Below are 19,149 nucleotides of genomic sequence, written 5' to 3'. Positions count from 1 at the left end.
GAAAATATGTGTTTCTAAACTTTCCTTTTAAACTCCACAATCCTGCCTAAGTACTTACAATAAAAACTATCATAAAAGCTGTGTATTGAGGGTGGGGAATAGAAATTGAGAAAGGGAATTTCTTTCTTTATTTTAAGGGTATATTAAATACTATTCTAGGTTTAATTTTCTTTGCAGAACATTCATTTTGCCAGGACTATGTCTAGTTCAGAATGGCATTTATCAAAAATCCTTTGTAACCTTGAACATGCACGTCGGTTTTGAAGAGTACAGCATCATGGCTAGGGTGATCCTACAGGTTCTTCTGGATTCTCCTGAATGCTGCTGTGTTCTCCTTTTGACAGAGACAACTTGGGAAGTACAGACTTGAGTCCAAAGCTTGGGAATGTTCTGAAAATAGGGGTTTGCATTCTGCTCATTTCTATTTCTTCTACATTTGGCTCTCCTTCACCTCTATGTATTCTTATGTGAAATCATCTATCATGGGTTTTTTGGAACAAACATTGGAAACCTGCTCCCAGTGCTCTATGGATCCATGCATGATGGCCTCTTAGAAGCATGATGGAATGAAGTATGATAGGGAAAGGGGCAGGGTTTTTTGAGATTTCCATTTTTTGAAACCAGAATAGAAGTTGTTGGTTCCTTGCCATAGCCTTGTTGTGTCTTTTTCTGAATTTTCTCCTACTATGACATGTCATTTTATATATGGTTACATTGAAATTACTGAGGGAAAAATTAAACCAGTCTGAAGCGACCATTAAGGATACCAACAGATATCTCCTGTTTACCAAAACAGGAAGATTTTTGTTTGAACAAAAGGGGAAACTAAACTCTATTAAGCATAAAGGATATGCTGGGCTTGTTTGTTAAGACTTGACTGAAAAAGAATGACTTGGTATTTGCTTTGTAGCATGCTTTGGGACATTAATGACTGTTTGGCTAACAAGGGTTTTGAAAGTGGTATCTTTTTTGAAATTTAATTTAACTTAGAGCTCTGCTAGTGTGTAACTAATTAAAAAAGCTTCTGGAGTTGAAATTTAGCTTACTAGAAGATGGGTAAAAGCATGTAGGACTGCTCAGTGTTCAATTCCTGCTCTGGACTTGGTTGTGTCGTGATTCAATAACCAGACTGATTACCAGTGGATTACCAGCCATTTACCTCAGCAATGGCTTCTCTAGCACCTGGAGAACGACTCCAGCATCACAGTCCCTTTTTTGTGTGTGAGTATATTCTTTAGATATTTAAGGTCTACCACTTAGAGAGACTTTTAAAATTTGTGCTTATAAAAAATACATTTTTAAGACATCATCTAATGACAATATGTGCTGCAGATAAAGTTGCTGCTGCATTAAGGTGCTGAAAAATATCAAACACCTCTCCTCTTGTTTTGGTAAGACTGTGTGCTGATATCCACATATTGGTACTGAAAAGCAGCTCAGAGTTCATAATGAGAAATGATGGGAGAGAAATGGTAAAAGAACCATTTTATAGCCCCTATTGCAACTCAGAACCAAGACTACTCTTTATTTCTATGCAGGAACAATGACCGGTGAATACTTCCAGTTATGGATTACGTCCATCAGTGGTCCCATCTTTGCTATTTCTCTGGTTATGGAGTATGGGCCAGTATTTGGGCTCTGACAATCCTAATTCTCGATGTTAATGAATGACTGCAGGAGAAAATAAGCCCGTGACAGAAAACTACACATAGTGATTCCAAAGCTTATCAGCACTTTTGAGGACTTAATTAATTATATGGTGAAAAATGCCCTGTGAACAACACCACCCCACCACCAAGGCTGTGTAGGACATAATGAGTACATTACTTTGCTTCCTTGATTCTGCTGCTTTCTGCATTTTTCTGTGAGTCTTACATTCCTGCCTGCCACTGCCCACAAGTGTATTTCTTTGCTGCCCAGTTTTAATCAGCAGAGGAGCTGTGTACTGTGCACTCACTGAATATGCGCAGACATGTGCGTGTTTACCAGATTAACAACCTCCAGGATCCTGTTGGATCTGAATTCCTAGCAGTGAGTAGCTGTTCCCAGCAGTATTATTTGGAGCCCCTTCGTGAATCCCAGCTCCACAAGGTGGCTCTCGATTCCTTTAAAAATACCACTGCATTTGTGGATTAAACACATCCGAGAATATCTTGAGAATGCTCTTCAGGGCTCTACGGACACACAAAGCTATAGTGGAACCCAAGATCCCCTTCAGTATGCTGTGTGTTTTTCCTTCAGTAAAGCTGGAAACTATCAAAGTCTGACAGTACTAAAGTATTGCAATTTGAAGGAATGTTACATGTTAGCTGCTCAATAAAATCTGAAAAAGGAGAAAATAAAGGCATTATACATGCCTGGCATGTGAAATGGGACATTCAAACACCTGCTGCCTGCTCTGTTCCTTTGTGGCTGCTAAGATCACCTTCTCTCCTAGAAGGGTCCTTCCCCTGCTCTGCATCTCTGTAGGATCAGGTTAACATAGTCACCAGGTACTGAGGGGTGCAACCTCTGCTGGTATGGTCAGAGAGATAGCAGCTTGGTGCTCCTCAGGAAAGAGATCCTGCCTTTGAAGGTGAGGACCCACAATGAGGTCTTTACTTGACTCCAGCCAGGACTTCAACATCCCCAGCCAGACCTCCCAAATCACTTCGTTGCTGACCACATGTTAGCACGGCTTCAGATCACACGAGGAGGTTGAACCCAAAGAGTTTTATCTCCTAGAGCAGCTCATCTGAATGTGAGGTCCTCCCCTGTGGCTGTGTCTCCAGACACCCCTGGTTAGATGATTGCAGATGATCACCAGCTCTCTGTGGCATGGAGAGTCACGTGTGAAACTGGAGTGAGGCTGTGGCACTGCAATGTACCTCTGTGAGACGGGCTGGGCTGCAGCATATGTGCAAAGCAGAAGCTGATGGTGCAAACCTCATACTCGGTGCATAAGCCTGGATAAGTCTGCCCTCCCTGCTGGGTGCAGTATTGCTGCTTTTGGTAGTCAAAGATTCAACTTCATGCTGCTCACATCCTAAGAACAGCTTAAGAAAACCTGAGTAAACTTTGGGAAAAAAAAGTTACCTGCTCTCTGTTGTTTTGGATGTTTCAGGTGGTACTTTCAGGTTTTCCACAGCAGGGCTAGAAATGTATTTAAAAAATAAAATTTGAGAGCTGAAGCTGCATAATAAACACTAACTATCTCAAGGCAATGCTGGGTGTGTCTAAGCTGTAACGTTAAATTCATTCTTCTTGTCGCTTCCTTCAAAGCTCCGCTGAGCTCAACCCCTCCCTGGTTATCCTCCCCTGCCGTGCTTGCTGCAACCCCTACGCTTCGCTGCTGTTCCCACCTTTGTCCCTTCTCCTGCCGGCGTCTTGCACAACTGTCTCTCTGCACCTTTGCCTCCACCGCACTTCTGCTTGGCACAGCTTTTCCCCTGGACCCTTTCTATAGTGTGGACTCTTTTAAAGATCAGTTAGGATGAGGCCATCTGCTTCTTGTTTTCCTAATTTCCCCTTTGTTTTCTATCTGTCTTAAAACATGACTTCTTCCATGGAGAGGTGGTGACAAAATCAAATTGTGGGTGCTAATAACTATGTAAATTTTCTAGTAGATCTGCCCTGTGTTCATCTGCAGTCTTTGGATTAGTTGAGGTTGCCTTTCTGCTCTAATTCTTTGTAGTAGGTGTCTGACAATGGGTAAAGACTCTGGGGAGAATCTCTGCTACAGAAGTTCGTATCCTGGAGCCAGCACTATTTCATGAGCAATATCCCGAAGGATAGGCCAAAGGACATGTCTTTCAGTCCAATACGTAGTTTTTACGTTTTCACATGTAGAAAGTCTGCAGTCAAGAGCCAGAAATGTGATATCAGCAATGGAACCCAGTTCATTAAAAATTCAAATCAATGGAAACAACAGGACATATTATTTATCTAAGCCTTGAATCAATCTGACTACTATGCATAATAATCTTAATTAGAAAAGTGAGCCGAAGCAGGAAGACAGTCTGTCTCCTGGCTTTGAAATTATCATACCCCTATCAGTATGCTTGGGTAACTTGTAATTAGGGACAAAGGTTACACATAATTTTATATGCTGAAAAACCGGTTTTACACATGTCATTTCAAAAAATATTTAAGAAATAGATATAAGACTTGCTACCCCTATTATGCTTTGATTTTTTGCTACTAGATTACTAGTCTGTACTAATTAGTTGATGGTCTTAAGAAATACTGATAGCAGCTTTGCATTTATATAGAGCCTGGATACTAATAAGTAACTAGCAGTATCAGTATTAGTCTTTGTACAACTTCCCTTCTGAAGTTTGGTAGCTTTTCATATCTCTGTTTTACCTGCATGGAAAACGCAGCTCAGAAAAGCAGCGTGCGCTGTCCAAAAGCAGAGAGTAAGTGCTTGCCTGTTCAAAAACTTTACTGGCACGTTACACCAGTATGCCCAGAATTACACCAATATAGTTCCCTGTGCAGTCACCCACACTTTTCTTCTTGTTGTGCTTATCTTCAGCTGCTGCCATTGAATATGAAGTGTTCTGGTTTTGACAAATTGGCAGAGTCTTGTGATTACTCTTTAACTTTTTCTTTGACCAGCTGTAATTAGAAAACAGAAGTCCTAACTCCGAGGTCCTGCCTCATCAAAGCAGTCACTTCCACGCTTAATTCAAACAAGTTCTTCAATTTAGTTAAATCCACTGAGCAGGCCCACTGCCTGCTCACAGCATCGAGTCACACACGAGCACTGCTCTCAGCAGAAGCAATGCCTTATCTTCCGAACTGGAACACAACTCTTCCTGTTTTATCACAGATACAGCTACCCTGATTTTTTTCAAGGTAGCATTTAATCTTAGAAATTCATTACAAAAAGATCAAACTCCTTCCGTCACACGAAATGTCCTTGCTTTCCCAGAACAGCATTTTCACAAACAAAAAATATGGAAATTAAAATCCCAAGTAGGATCTGTTTCATCAAAGTATTAGCTACATTTCTGTGAGGTTGACAATCACCTTTTTAACTTGTCAGGAATTATATGCGTAATTCTCTTTAATGGGTGTTACAAATGTTCATCCCACACTGAAAAAAGATCACAGTTGGTATGAGTAATAACTTTTTTTCTTGAACATCAACAGTTCCCCTCTAGCTCTGTACATATCCTCCAACATCAATGTAACCACAGCTGTCAAGGCAGCCTCACCTCTTTCTATGTATATTTTAGCTTTAATTTTTTCCCATGCTTTCACTTAGTGGACCTTTTTTTTTTTTTTTTAAGGGGCCTAAACCTGTTCTCCAATTTTGTGGGCAAATTCATTGCAATAACAGATCTCAGTGTTTAGACGTCTTTAAACATTATTATTAGCGTGCAAGAAATTAGAGACCTACATCAAGATCTGGAGGTTTGGGGTTTTTTTTTTAATTGAAAGTGAATTTCAAATCATAGTTTCCCTCATTCAAGGATCTCCAAGCACTTTACATAGTTAAATGAGTTCTTGTGGCCTCCTTTAGTACAGGCAGTAGCAGTCCCCCTTCCAACAGCCTCGGCACAGCCCCAGCGGTCACCCACCATGTGTACCCAGCCAGGGCGATGTGAGGGTGAGGACGCGGGAGCTCAGCGCAGAGGCATGGCGGTGGGCTGGGGCTGGAAGGCCATGTATCCCCTCCAGTCCTTGGGACACCGCTGTGGAGAAGCGTCCCATGTCCCCTCGGAAGTGAAGCACCCATGTCCCCTCAGCAAAACGCCCCACGTCCCCTCGGAGGTGAAGCACCCATGTCCCCTCAGCAAAACGCCCCACGTCCCCTCGGAGGTGAAGCGCCCATGTCCCCTCAGTGAAACGCCCCACGTCCCCTCAGTGAAATGCCCCATGTCCCCTCAGTGAAACGCCCCACGTCCCCTCAGAGGTGAAGCACCCGTGTCCCCTTAGCGAAACGCCCCACGTCCCCTCAGAGGTGAAGCACCCATGTCCCCTCAGTGAAATGCCCCACGTCCCCTCAGAGGTGAAGCACCCATGTCCCCTCAGTGAAACGCCCCACGTCCCCTCGGAGGTGAAGCACCCGTGTCCCCTCAGTGAAACGCCCCATATCCCCTCGGAGGTGAAGCACCCGTGTCCCCTCAGTGAAACACCCCATGTCCTCTCGGAGGTGAAGCACCCATGTCCCCTCAGCGAAACACCCCACATCCCCTCGCAGGTGAAGCACCCATGTCCCCTCAGCGAAACACCCCACATCCCCTCGGAGGTGAAGCACCTGTGTCCCCTCAGTGAAACACCGCACGTCCCCTCGGAGCTGAAGCACCCGTGTCTCCTCAGCGAAACACCCCACGTCCCCTCGGAGGTGAAGCACCCGTGTCCCCTCGGTGAAGCTCACAATGTCCCCTCAAGAGGTGAAGCACCCCGTGCTACCTCATCGGGGACGCGCCCATGTCCCCTCAGAGGGGAAAGGCCCCGTGCCCCCTCGGTGTCCCGCTCTCGCCCCGGGGCCCGTGCGGGCCCTCTGGCCACCGCGGCAGGCATGTCGCCACCCCAAGCCGCGCCGGAGCGGAGAGGTCCCTCAGCGCCTTCCAGCCGCACCGCCAAGAGCTCTCTGGCGAGGGGAGATGGGGGGACGGGGCAGGACCCAGGGGAGCCCGGAGCAGCCTGCACGGCGGGAGACGGCGGTCCCCCAGCCGGGGACAGGCTTGACAAAGGCAGCCGGGCCGGGGGTGCCCGGCCCCGCGGCGGGCGCGGAACGCAAGTGCCAGGGCTGTCGTTTCCAGGCCGGCCCGCAGTGCCGGCGCTCAGCGCAGTTGCCACGGTGCGAGCCCCGGGGCGGCTGCCGGCATGGACGAGGAGGCCACGGTGGGGGCCGGGCGGCTCCGCGGCGCAGGGAACGGTGGGGGCGGCTGGTTTCGCTGGGCCGGAGGAAGCTGGCGGAGCGCGGCGGCTGCGGCCGCGTGGGAGGCGCTTCCCCGCCGGCGTTCAGCGGCTGCGAGCGGTGGGGTGGGGGGGTCCGGCGGCGCTCGGCGGCTCCGGCGGGAGAGCGGAGGCGCCGCTGGGCGCTGCCCGCCCCGGCCCTGCCCCGCCCCGCCCGCCGGGCACGGCCGGGGCCTGGGGGCGGCGGGCGAGGCCCTGCGCGGAGCCGTCGGCGCGGCGGCCGCGGGGTCGGTGCTTGGCAGGCGGCGGGTGCTTTGTCCTGGCCCGGGGCCGGTGAGGGGCCGCGGATGTGCCGCCAGCCGCCCACCCCCCCCCCCCGGGTCGAAGGGAGGTGCCCATCCCCAGCACGCTCGTGTGGGGTGCTTCTGAAAACCACTTTTTTAAATCTGTTGTTTTCCTTCTTCTTCCTCCTCCGGTTTCTCCCGGCAGTCTCCCTTTCTGCCGGCATGTCTCTTCACCGACTTGTGCAGGCTTCCTTCCACTGCATATGTTTCCTCACAGTTCTAGAAATTTATTTTTGCTTTCGTCTCCCGCTCTCTACTTCTTGTCTCTGCTGCCGTTTCTGGTGGGTGGTTCTTTTCAAGCCGTGTCATGTGTGCTAGGTGTGGGTTATTATTTCCCTTGTACTGATGTTCACATATACAAGAGCTGATGCTTGCCAGCTAAAATTATTTGTTCACAGTTATCTATGACTGATAGCAAATACTAGGATTACTTGTTATCAACCAGAGCTAACATAAAGGGCATCAGTATTCTCCTCTATGAATAATCTCAAAAGCTGTGCAGTAGCCTAGTAATAGTGCCATTTGTTTTACCTGAACACATGTGAAACTATTTTTTTTTTTCCTTTTAGAGAGATTTTAATGAACGCTGTGCCCAATGTTCAGAAGTGAACTGGGGTCTCACTGACGGAGGCAGATTTTATTGCAGATCTTGCCACAATGTTACTGAGGTAAAAAGCTAAGCTACTGGCCTTGCAAAAGTTTTATTTTGAGTGTTTCTTGGTTTTATATTAAGAAAATGTTAGATTTCCTCCTTGGCATTAGGAGTTGAAGGCAGTATTGTGATTCTTCCTTTGTCATGCTTTACTTGATGCTGTTTAAAACTAATGTTGCTTGAAATCACAAAATTTAAAATGAGCCATTTTAAGATGCTGTGTTGCTGTAGCTGTAGTGCCAGCATGCTGTCTAGATGTCTTAGAGTTATTGCCCGGGTATTGCTGCACTTTAGTACAGTACCAATGTAGGCAAACCCTGATGCACATCATGTGTATGTCCAGTATAGTAATCCTCTATTTTTGCAATTTCTGAATGAGAAGTTCAGAATGATCTGTCTGCCTTTAGTTTAGGAAATTTGAACAAGTTCTTCCATTATGTTTTATGATGGGACAATCTATGCAAGTTAGGTCTGGCTTTTTTTCTTGCTAAGATATGTTCCTGTTTTGCAGATAACTAGAGAAGTTGTAAACACTGATTTTATTTCTAATGCAAGAATCCAGACGATCTCCAAAGGTTTAAGAAAGCAGGAAAAAACTGGTATGTATGAGTTTCCCTCTATATTTTGTATAAGAGCGGCTGTTCAGCCAGGGTTCACCTAGCCCAGTATGCCTTTGGCAGTGGCCAAAAGCAGATAGCTAGGAAGGACTGTAAGAACAGGAACAAAATACACCCCCCAAATGCTGTCAGTACCGTAAGCAGTCACCTTTGGTGACTTCCTTGAGCCACAGGTGACCTCTGTGAGCGTGGTGGTGGTTTTTCTGCATTGAACAGAACTATGTGTTACTTATTGCCACTTTGATTTGTGGAAGCCAATACTCACTGATGGTACTGGTGGCATGCATTCAGATGTGGTGATCCCTTTGTTCCTTCCTTGTGATGGTTATCACAAAACCAGAAAAGTTGTCCGTGTTTGTAAGTGAGATGTGATGGTCGTCCAGCTCTTAGAATGTCAGTCTGGCTTGCATTACAGGAACTTGGCCCTGTAACTTACACAGAAACCTACATGGAAGAGATTTCAAGCAGTTACAATAGCTAAACCAATATTACATCTTTCATCCAGAGTCACTTCCATACTTTTTAATTTCATGATTCAGAAGAATAGTAGTCATTACATATGATGATCTATGCTGTAAGGATGTTATGGTAAGGCTGCTTCTGGAGCTATGTATGTATACTGTGATGGCTGGGTAGATGTTTTACTGTTGTGGCCACTTTCAAAAAGCAAAAATGCATTACAATGCTAAATGAAGCATGGGGTTATCTTTGTCTCTGATACGCTGACCTATCTTCGCTCTACTGCGGTGGCAGTGGATTACTACATTCCTTTGAAAAGAACAATTGTGGGGAAGTGAAGGGAGGAGTGAAAAGGGGAACAACTGTAACACCTCCACTTTATCCTGTCTTTATGCTGTATTGCTCCTAAAGTCTGAGCTGTGTACCACTTCATGCTTTTTATTTTTCCTCTTAGGAAGGTCATTAGCCATCCCCCAGGCTTCTTAAGAAAGAAATCCTTAGCTTCATACAGTCCCTTCTGTGAGCGCAGTTACGTTATACTGTGGCAGCTTATTTTCATGCATTTATAGGAGTAAGCTGTGTCTGTGGTTAACAGTTAATGCCAACATCATTAAAGCAGGACAGAAGCTTTTGGCAGATAACTTGTAAGATGGTGAGATGCGAGGTGTGATTGGAAGGAAAAATAATGAAGAACAGGTGTCGAGGGAATGGAAAGGAAGTTGAGAAATGCAGAGAAAAATTCAAAGACCTGTAGAAAAGGAGTTGTAAATATAGAGAGGTAAGGGCGAAAAGTAAATGTAGCGCAGTCTGAGGGAATAATGAATAGATCGGAGAAGGCCCATTCCTTATGAAATTCAGGTTGTGCTGAGATTTGCTAGAAGCTCTGAATATCTGAGAAAGTTTCTTTCATTTAAATGTGTATGATTCTGTGGGAGGCTATGGTGAAGAACGTGGTGATATTGGTTGTTTTTTGCCTGACTCACCACCATAATGTGTGCCAGTTTTCTGTGCTGGGGATGGGAAAAGAGATGATCGTATTTCATTTTTTAATGACAGGTTCTCAGCTATTTTAAAACTGGTCACTTAACAACTCTCCACTCAGTTGCCACACTAGAAATTATAGTGAATTATATTATTCTTGGGAAATGTATGGAGAACAGTGCTTCTTCAGTAGCTTTTCTTCTTGATTAAGACTGTGAATAAATTGAAGTTAATGGAGTATTCGGCATAGCTGGTCTATGCTCTAGGATCTGAAATTATTTAATAGAGACATGTCTCTGTCCTGATACCAAGAGAACAGAACATTAAGTGGAAATAAGTGTGCATAAGGTGCATTAAAAAAACCCCAAACAGTACAAAAAAAGAAAAATCTTATTTTTTTTTTTAACTTAGATGAAGGCTGTGAATGGTATGTTTGTGAAGGCTTTCAGCTTGTGCTCAAGAAACAAGCTGAAGCTTTGGAAGCATTAGGAGTATGTCGACAAATGAAGGTATGTAGATGTCGGTGTGAGTTCTACACGCTGTGAGTGTGTAACGGGGTGTTATGTGAAAAGATAGTAATTTTTAAAGTGAATTGAACAACTCCCTGTTTAAAAACATTGAGCATATGAAAACAAACTTAGTTTCTCTGGTAATTTTAAAACATAGTTTATAAATCACAGTTAATAAAATTAGAGCTGGAACATTATTCAGATTCCCGAGTTAGGAATTACACTCTGTTCTCTCCACAATTAATGGTCTTGTAAACTTTGCACTAATCACTGTCCATTTGTATTTATCAGGATGACATTCTGTGCAATTTTTGGAGGCGTTATCTTCAGAAGAGCAAACAGGCATATTGCAACAGACCAGCTGCGGAAACTGTTAAAACATTATCAGTAAGCGAAAAGCTCGAATCCCATGAGGTGTTGGGTATCTTTTTAAAAAGCAACAACAGAAACCTTCTTTGTTCAAGCTACACATCTAGCTTGTATTAATGTCACTTCAGTATGAAGGATGTCTTCTAAACAGGGTTCCACATGTCCATTTTGTTGTTTATTTTTTTTCCCATTTTGAGAGACAAATAATTCTCTGAGTATGGAAGACTGCTTGTTTAAAAATACTGCTTTGTCTTGGCGTAGGTAGTCAGTAGATAGAGCAGAAATTACAGTACAAAAAGCATCATCAACTACCATCCTTTCCTGCCTGCTCTCTTGAAGTTACTTGTTTCATCAAACTTTGATTCTATGTATTGCCAACTTTCTGGTCATTGTAGCAGATTGAAATGTAGTGTAATCACTGGAAATCTTTTTATCTCGAGAAATCCTTTTAAAATACTTTTTTTGCAGGGTTTCTTTAAGTACTGGTGATTCATAGAGAAAGTAAAAATGTGAACAGTTTGGGTTTAAACTTCATTTACTGTTGATCTTGCATCTGTCATGCTTTATTTAGTTTTCTTCAGATTGAAACAGTAACTAACAGTAGATAATACAATGACTTATTTACAAAAAACAGGTATGCGATAGCAGTACTGATGTGGACAGTGAACCAGAGAGACCTAGCCTTCTTCACTTGTTGTCTCTCTCTGAAAGTGAGGGGGATCTACAAACTGATTGCAGCTTTGCCTCATCAACTAGCAAGGTCTCAGGTAGGAGCAATGAACTGAGCTATCTGGAAACCATTTTTGTATAGTATAAATAGGTATATATAAAGTGTATTCACGTACAATGAATTGGAGGAACTGGTTGGAAAGTGTAAAGTTTTCAGTCCTCTTGCCCACTAGAGTACTTTATATTCTATGAGAAATAGAAGACGTCCCCCCCCAAACCCTACCCAAAGAGATGAAAGTTGAACAGGACCTGGAAATACAATGGGAGATGCAGGAGGAAGTTCTATTTTATAATAAGTTTGCTCCATGCCTCCTGTTTGGAGTGGGAAAAAATTGCTATTATATCTGCAAAGCTAGATGTTCACAAACACGGCAGCTTTAATGAATAAGCACTTGTTTAGCTAATAGCAGAGCTGTCAGTCGTGACTTTGATGTTAAAAACCCATGAGTTTGTTCTTTTGGGGGGGGTATTATTTTTTTTTTTCTATCCCATAGATATATTTAGCTTTCCAGGTTTTTTTCTTACAGTATTTTTGGCACTTCTGTATCTTTTGTCTCTGCATTCTTTTTACTACTTTCCCTATAGCCCCTTCTATCAAAAATCTTCTAGCATTCCATCAGTTACTCCTTTCTGTTCACAATATCAACTTGAAAATATTTACAGAATGCTAAACATTTGAATTAAAATGTTACAGAAAATTGGAGTGTTTGGTGCTACTGGGCAAGTGTAATGCCAGACAATGCTGCAATGTCTGATATTGGAAATACATTTCAAGGCACATTTGAAAGCTTTTGCTTGCTTTTTAAACTTCTGATGGTTTTTCTTTTTTGCTTTGTTCTTTGCTTGCCTTTTCCTTCTTTGTCTATTTCAGTGTTTCTTTTTCCCCTGTTATGTACTGTCCTCTTTATGTCCCATTTCTGTTCTTCTATGATATTACCTGTCTACCCTCAGAAGAATGCAGTCTTGTTCTTTCATGTTTTTGTCTTTATTTTGTAAAGTCCAGAAATAGTAATAGAATGAGAAACTTGATCTGCAGCAATTAAAAAAATTAAGAAATTTTTTAAAATCCACACAGGCTTAGAGAGGGGAAAAAGGGGCAAAAATGGTGACACAAATTTTTGTGAATATAATGCGAGTACTTTTCATCTTTATATATTAAAATGACAAAATTTTCAGGTAAAGAGTCACTGTATGTTTGTACATGTGGCAGATCTTGGGTGTTACACAAATATGTACTATATGAAGAGGAAAGAATTGAGTGAAAAAATTTCTAGTGAAAATATTCCATTGAATTTTCTTCCCCTTTTTGATGTCTGGAGGAACTCCTTTCTTCCTTGGTATTTGAGCCTTTTATAGTTATGTTTCTTAGAGTTTTAGAAGAGCTAGATAGCCTTAAGATAGGCCATAATTTAACATGTTCTTGGTCTGTAGTTTCAGAAATTGAATTCAGCTTTAAGTGGTCATACTGATTTCACTAAAAGCACTTGAAATAGATTAAGAGTTCAGCGACACTAAAAGTACATTTTGGTGAAATCAAACAAACACAGGAATTGTTTTGTATATTGAAATTTAAGACAAGTAATACTAGATGTGTTCTAGTCGATTATAAGTTGTTGTGAAGGTTTCCTTTTCTGTTCCGTTTTTACTGAGCTATTATTGCTACAGACTGGAAACCTCAACACCCTTTTTTTCCTAAGAGGCTTGTCCAATGTGCAAGCATTTTTTTTTTTCGTTATTTTTGTGTAGGGATAATAGCAAATTCCACTGATTATAGTACTGAGATACTGCTAGAGAAGCCTATTAAACTCTTAAATTATTATATGTGTGTAACTGTGTGTTGTCATGCCTTGCATAAGCTGGAAGAAATAAAAGGAAATTGTGCGCCATCATTAAGGCCACAAATATAATGAGGATTATTTTAAATTGAGTTGAATGTGAAATTAATAATGAAGCTTCGGTCGTGAAGCTGCCTTTAAGCACAAGGATCCATGTAAAAGGTGAAACTGTTGACTAAAAGGATTAACTGATGTTCCTGCTTTTAGTCTCCGACGCACTTGTACGTGATAGACGTTGTAGGATGCTGTCATCTAGACCTTGTCTTAGTCTGTAAGAGGTGTGTGTTTGAGCCGGTGCTTTTAACCTGTTGCTGTGTCCCTAGTGCTACTGGCCGCCGTTTTAGGAGCCGGTAGGTGGCATCAAAGACCAGTTCTGGCTCAGGAACACACTCTTTGCTGTGTCTGTCTTCATATTGCCTGTCAGTGGGCGCTGGACCTCTACCACTGACCACTGTCACCTCACAGGCTTGGCTATCACCTGCCAGCATAACCATGGAGATGCCAAGCTCTCTGAAGTCTTAAACTTTTTTTTGCAGGCTGCTTGCCATGGCCCTGCAGCTCCCAGCTGCAGAGCTGTGGATCCAGCCCTCTCTGTTCCTGTCTGAACAGGTGAACAGTCTGTGGGGAAACACAGTGAGAAAATATCTACAGAATCGATGCTCATATTTTGTGCTGGTGTGCTTTAAATGCATTTTCATCTGTCCTGGCTGGGTCATGATATAGGGAAGAGAGGCTTTTCTTTTTTTTCTTCCTCCTTCCCTGAACTCCCAGGTTTCACTGCTGAAAAGGTTCCTAACTCATAGATCACTCCCCTAAATTACATTTCTCATTGCTGCTTCTCTTAGTTTTTAGTGATTCATCTCAGTAAGGAAGTAAGGTTTGTTTGTATGTTATTGGTTGTTCTCCCCCCCTTAACATTTGCTATATTTTTGTTCTAAAGGTGTTTTCTTTTTCACTGAATGTAGATATGTTTTTTTAAAAGAATACTTATGTTTCCACAATTAGAGATTATATGGCAGATGGATACATACCTTAACCTCAGTAAAATTTCCGCAACGTAAATCGTGTTCTCATTAAAGTCCTGACTGTGCTGAAGTTTAAAACTGTGTGTTTTAATCCCCAACTCTGAGGCATTGAGTTAAGCACACTGAATTTTCCCTTGTTTCCCCACTGTTCCCTTGTGTCTCAAATGAAAAATAGTATTTCCACCTCGTAAGTACTGTTGGTTATATGTTGTATAGGAGTTAATGTCCTTCTAGAACTCCAGGTTTAAGTGTCATTCCCAACAAAAGGTCTGTTTTGATGGGTACCAGAGTGAGTTTTGTCTCTTCATATGATCCAGTGTCTTAGTCAAGTGAAGCAGCAGTTTATGAACCAGGTTGTCATCTTATGTCATGGTAGATGAATAAATTACAGTTAAGCTGTTTAGTGGAAAAGTACACAAACTACCAAACTACTCAAAGTAATAATTTCAAAATGTTACTAGTTGCTGAACAAGGGTCCTTGTATGTTCCTTTATCTTGTTTTCTGTATACCATGGATCGTGTGTATGTCATATCAATTACTTTTTTTGCTTTTCTGTTTTTAACATAAAACCAAGAAAGCACCTCTGTGTGCTCTGGATCGGTAGATGGTAGCTTGTATTTGATGAAGAACCAAAAGGAGAAACTGAGGATGACGATGCCAATGACCCTGTCATTTTGTTACATGGCATTACTCTGGTTGAGAGAACCAATGACGTTATCTGATCTCTTGAGGTATGAATAGTCCCTAGTGAAATATTTGTTGCTTTTATAAATAATACATTTTTAAAAAAATAGATCTGTACTATTGCCCTCTTACTAATTTGCTCAATAATAGTGAGAAGTTCTCTATATTTAGTTGTCATATCTTTTCTTTGACATAACAATTTGTGCTGCTGCTTTTGGAAAACATTTTCCTCTGTTGCTTGCAATGAATCTCAAAGACCTGTAAGGGAGGAGATTTTGTAGGTAAAGAAGTCTTTTATCCTTCTTCAAAATTTCTTAAGATTCACTGGAGGTGTGTATGGTCACACTTTTGCTATTTTTGCTCTTGTCAGCATGCCAGAATTAAATGAGTAAACGTTCTCTAGGACTTACATCAGTGTTATCATACAAACAATACCAGCAGTATATAGTGATCTGAAAGGTAGCTAAGGAGCTTCACGCAATGGAGTTGGGCACAGAAATTAATATAGGAAGTCCTTTTTTGTCTTCATGTTTTTGTATCTGTAATTATCAGAGTTCAGAATAATACAGCTTTTAATATAGTAGAAGTAAAATATTCTACCGTAGGGTTTGATGCTAAACGGAGACCATCAGACTATTGCTTACAATACAGTTCCCTTCTCCCCCCTACAACAAGGCTATGAACACATTCCTTATTTACTTAAGGAATGAAGAATAATTCAACTTTTCTTGTTAGCAGTAAATATTTTAAATCTGGCCCAAATAGTTTACATTCAGGAATTCTTGGATTTTCCTTGGAGGACCTTTTGTATACTGATACTCCTTTTTAACAAGTGTTGAATACCAGGTATTTCTAAAAAGATAGGAAAAAATGTTACTTTGCCAAAAATTAAAGAACAGAAAGACTCAAGTAACTGTACGTTGGCAATTCAAATTGTAAACTCGGACAAAATAAAGGAAAAACTGATTCAAAATTCAGTTGGTAGGCTATATTTCAGTTCTTTAATTTTTATTTTTCAAATACATAACCTGTGAGGTAAAAGGCAAGGCAATGAGTACATCATCCCCCACCTGTGGTGCATATAACTAGGATTGCTGCTGAAAGTGTGATGAATGCAAGGGAAGTTTACCCCAGAGCCTGATCTTCCATCGTGGCCTCTCTCCCCCTGGAGTGTCAACTTCCACCGCAGTGTTCTAGCTTTGTACTAGCTTTCCGAGAAGGATGGGTATTGAAGAACACTCTTTTGCAACTACTTTTAAAAAAAGGGGAGGTTTGTATGTCTCTAAGTATAGTAGTTAATACTAGCTAATTTATTTCTATGCAAAACAATGTTTAACCCTTTGATTTAACTTTCGGGGGCAGCTGTTGCCTTCATCGATCAGAATTGCAGAAACCATTGCATATTTCCATAACTGAATATGCTGTTGTTGCATAAAAAATGCTTGTAAAATGTTCAGCAAAATGCCACAGTATTCAGAATTCAATACAGAAGTATTTAATGAGTGGATTAAGAAATGTTAGAACTCAAAAGTAGTTTTCAATAACAAGATTTATTACTGACTAATATCTTCCTAAGGAAATTCTGTAGGAATCGGAACTACCGTAGTGTACTCTGTATTTTTGTCAATGATTAGAAAATAAATACCTAAATCCTGTCTGATAATGTTTGTGTATGACAAAAATCCAAATAGTAAATTACAATTACTGGGACGGAGCAAATGGTTCACAGTAAAGAATTCTTGCTTAGCCCATCCTGTTTGGAGAGAAAAATGAATAACTAAATGAATAATTAAATATCTATTCTTGGGTTACTGTATCTTGGAAGCTGTTTCTGGAAAGCATGTGGGGTCATACGAGGCAAATACATCCTCACAAGTTCCTGTCTTAGTATGATGGTGTGGTTTAAAACAAAAAAATACTGTCAAAGTCAACTGTTAAGAGGAAAGGTAGATTGTGTTGTTTGCATATTAATGGTATATTGTTGTATTGGGCACTTTAAAAATTGGGGACTACAGAAAAGATCCATGAAAATGATTCAGAACCTGGAGAACATCCTTTGTACTGAGATCCTTAAGAGCTGAGCATGTTTGCTTGAAGGAGTTAGAGGAAACATGAAAACAGCTGGAAAAGGAGAGGAAAAAAAAATCAAGTACCATGTATAGCACAGAAGGGCATAATCAGAAACTAATAATTGGAAACTGAAATTAGATGAGTTGAATTAGAAAATATAATTTAATTAGATACAATTTATTGGTGTAATACTTTTAAAAGTGGGTAAATCAGAATAATTCAGTGACTTTTAATGCACTAACATATGAACTGAATTAAATGCAGAAAGTGATGTTTAAAAAAATGTAATTTGTATTGCAAAGTTTTACCATGATACGATAGTTATATAAGACTGTAATTACATTATCATGCTTCCCTCCCTACCCTTGAGGATTTTGCTTTTCACAAGTTTGATGAAGAAGGGGAAAGAATTTTTAATTGCATGAACTACCGTAAAACGCTTGTTTTCTAACGTCTGAATATTTAAGTTTAAAAAATCAGACAATGTTCACATTTTTGCATGCCTTAAGATACACAGATTAAAATAGTGACGGACCAGAGATGAAAACTATGCAGAGAAAACATTAAGTATTCAGCATTACCTTTTAAATCTTTATAGGCAAATTGTTTTATTTAAACCATCTGAATTACAGTTGTGCTTAAAGTTCTGCCTTGTTTTTTCCTCAGTTTGGTTTTCTCCCTGCCCTGAAGTCAGCTGACTACTGCTCCTCCCTTGTGATACATGCTTAGGCACCATGGTAGGGCAATCTGCCAGCTTTTAAAGGATTTACAACACCGAAAATATACTCCTCCTTGCTACTTGACACACTTAGCAGAAAAACACTACAATTACCTCCTCTGACAAGGACATTTTGGTCTAAAAATAACATTTTTAACAACCTTGTACTCAAGTCTGTGCAACACATTAAGTCCTTTTCCATTGTGAATAGTCTCACAGTACTCCATATGGCGTATATTTATCTAAATAATGAATAAAATTGTTGACTTGTGGAAAAAGTTTCAAGATTCTAGACTTCAAGATTCTGAGAACTAATGCCTTTCAAATGAGGTTATACCTAGCTGTGCTGGCAAGACCAAACTTGTAATCAGTTTGTGGCATTACTGTGTGGCTTTAACAGATGCGTCATTTCCTCGTAGCATGCAGAGGACCTAGGATTTTTTTCATTCTTGGACCTTACTAATGTATGCTGCTGCTGTAATTAAAAGAACATGGACTGTGTACTGTATCTGCCAGTCAAGTTGTCAAGCACTTCACTGATACAATGTACTCTTACAAGTGTTTTGATCATCTGTCTGTTAAATGAAAGGTTTGGAAGAACAGCAGGCAGAAGACACTATTCTGAAGTGCTATTCCAAATCTGGGCTTTTGGAGTAAGTGTTAAAAACCTGAATCATCAGCACATTTTATTCATAACAGGGTATTTACACCATTTTGTGTATTTTTAGCATATAAAAACAACTCTCAACCTGAGAGAGAAGAGCGTTCTCTTGTATGGAGACAGTAATTTCAAGCTAGGAAAGATGTCATTATTCTTTAAACAGTTGCAATGCTTTGACTTGGTACAGCCAAGTTAGTAAAAACTTCCTTTCTTTTCTAAAAGCCATTTTGATGGACATTGCTTGTCTCTTGCAGTGTAGGGATGTGGTTCCAGCATCAGTTCAAGCTGATCCAAGTTTCTGTTGCTGTGGTCCTTCATAAACATTCCTGCCCTTTCTCTTGCGCTCGGTACTAACATTCATCCAGTTTATGGTGTTAGTTGAAAGAAGTAGATTTGCAGAAAACTAATTTTGCAAAAGAAAATTTCACTGGACATTTTAGCGCAGGTTAATTTGCTTCACCGCAGTCCCTTTCTGCCTTGTGCTGGCAGTAATGAATCAGCTGAGTCTGGAAATCTGTCTGGTTGAAATCAAACCCTGGAAAACAAAAGACTCGTTCTGGATCTAATCCGCTGTCTGAGAAGTCACACAAGTGCTTTTGTCAGCAGGGAGGAGTGTGTGGCAGAGGACTGAAGGGAGGGTGGG

At 41.2% G+C, this 19,149-nt stretch overlaps 1 protein-coding gene across 3 annotated transcripts in view; it reads left to right on the top strand.

Moving 5' to 3' along the window:
* Positions 1-6,734: 6,734 nt before the first annotated feature.
* TAF1B (TATA-box binding protein associated factor, RNA polymerase I subunit B) overlaps positions 6,735-19,149 on the top strand; it is a 52,117-nt gene continuing 39,702 nt past the window's right edge. For 2 of the 3 annotated variants that reach the window (XM_075497967.1, XM_075497970.1), the window contains exons 1-7: positions 6,791-7,185; positions 7,766-7,864; positions 8,360-8,447; positions 10,317-10,414; positions 10,706-10,801; positions 11,418-11,550; positions 14,948-15,104. In XM_075497967.1, the coding sequence (XP_075354082.1) occupies positions 6,820-7,185; positions 7,766-7,864; positions 8,360-8,447; positions 10,317-10,414; positions 10,706-10,801; positions 11,418-11,550; positions 14,948-15,104 (1,037 nt within the window). In that variant the 5' untranslated portion in view covers positions 6,791-6,819. Of the gene's footprint in view, positions 7,186-7,765; positions 7,865-8,359; positions 8,448-10,316; positions 10,415-10,705; positions 10,802-11,417; positions 11,551-14,947; positions 15,105-19,149 lie in introns of all 3 variants that reach the window. The other variant, XM_075497968.1, reaches the window with a different exon arrangement.

The sequence above is a fragment of the Mycteria americana genome, chromosome 3 (assembly GCF_035582795.1).
Source record: "Mycteria americana isolate JAX WOST 10 ecotype Jacksonville Zoo and Gardens chromosome 3, USCA_MyAme_1.0, whole genome shotgun sequence".
Lineage (NCBI taxonomy): Eukaryota > Metazoa > Chordata > Aves > Ciconiiformes > Ciconiidae > Mycteria > Mycteria americana.
Note: the sequence above shows the minus strand (reverse complement) of the source record. Positions and strands in the feature narration are given on the sequence as shown.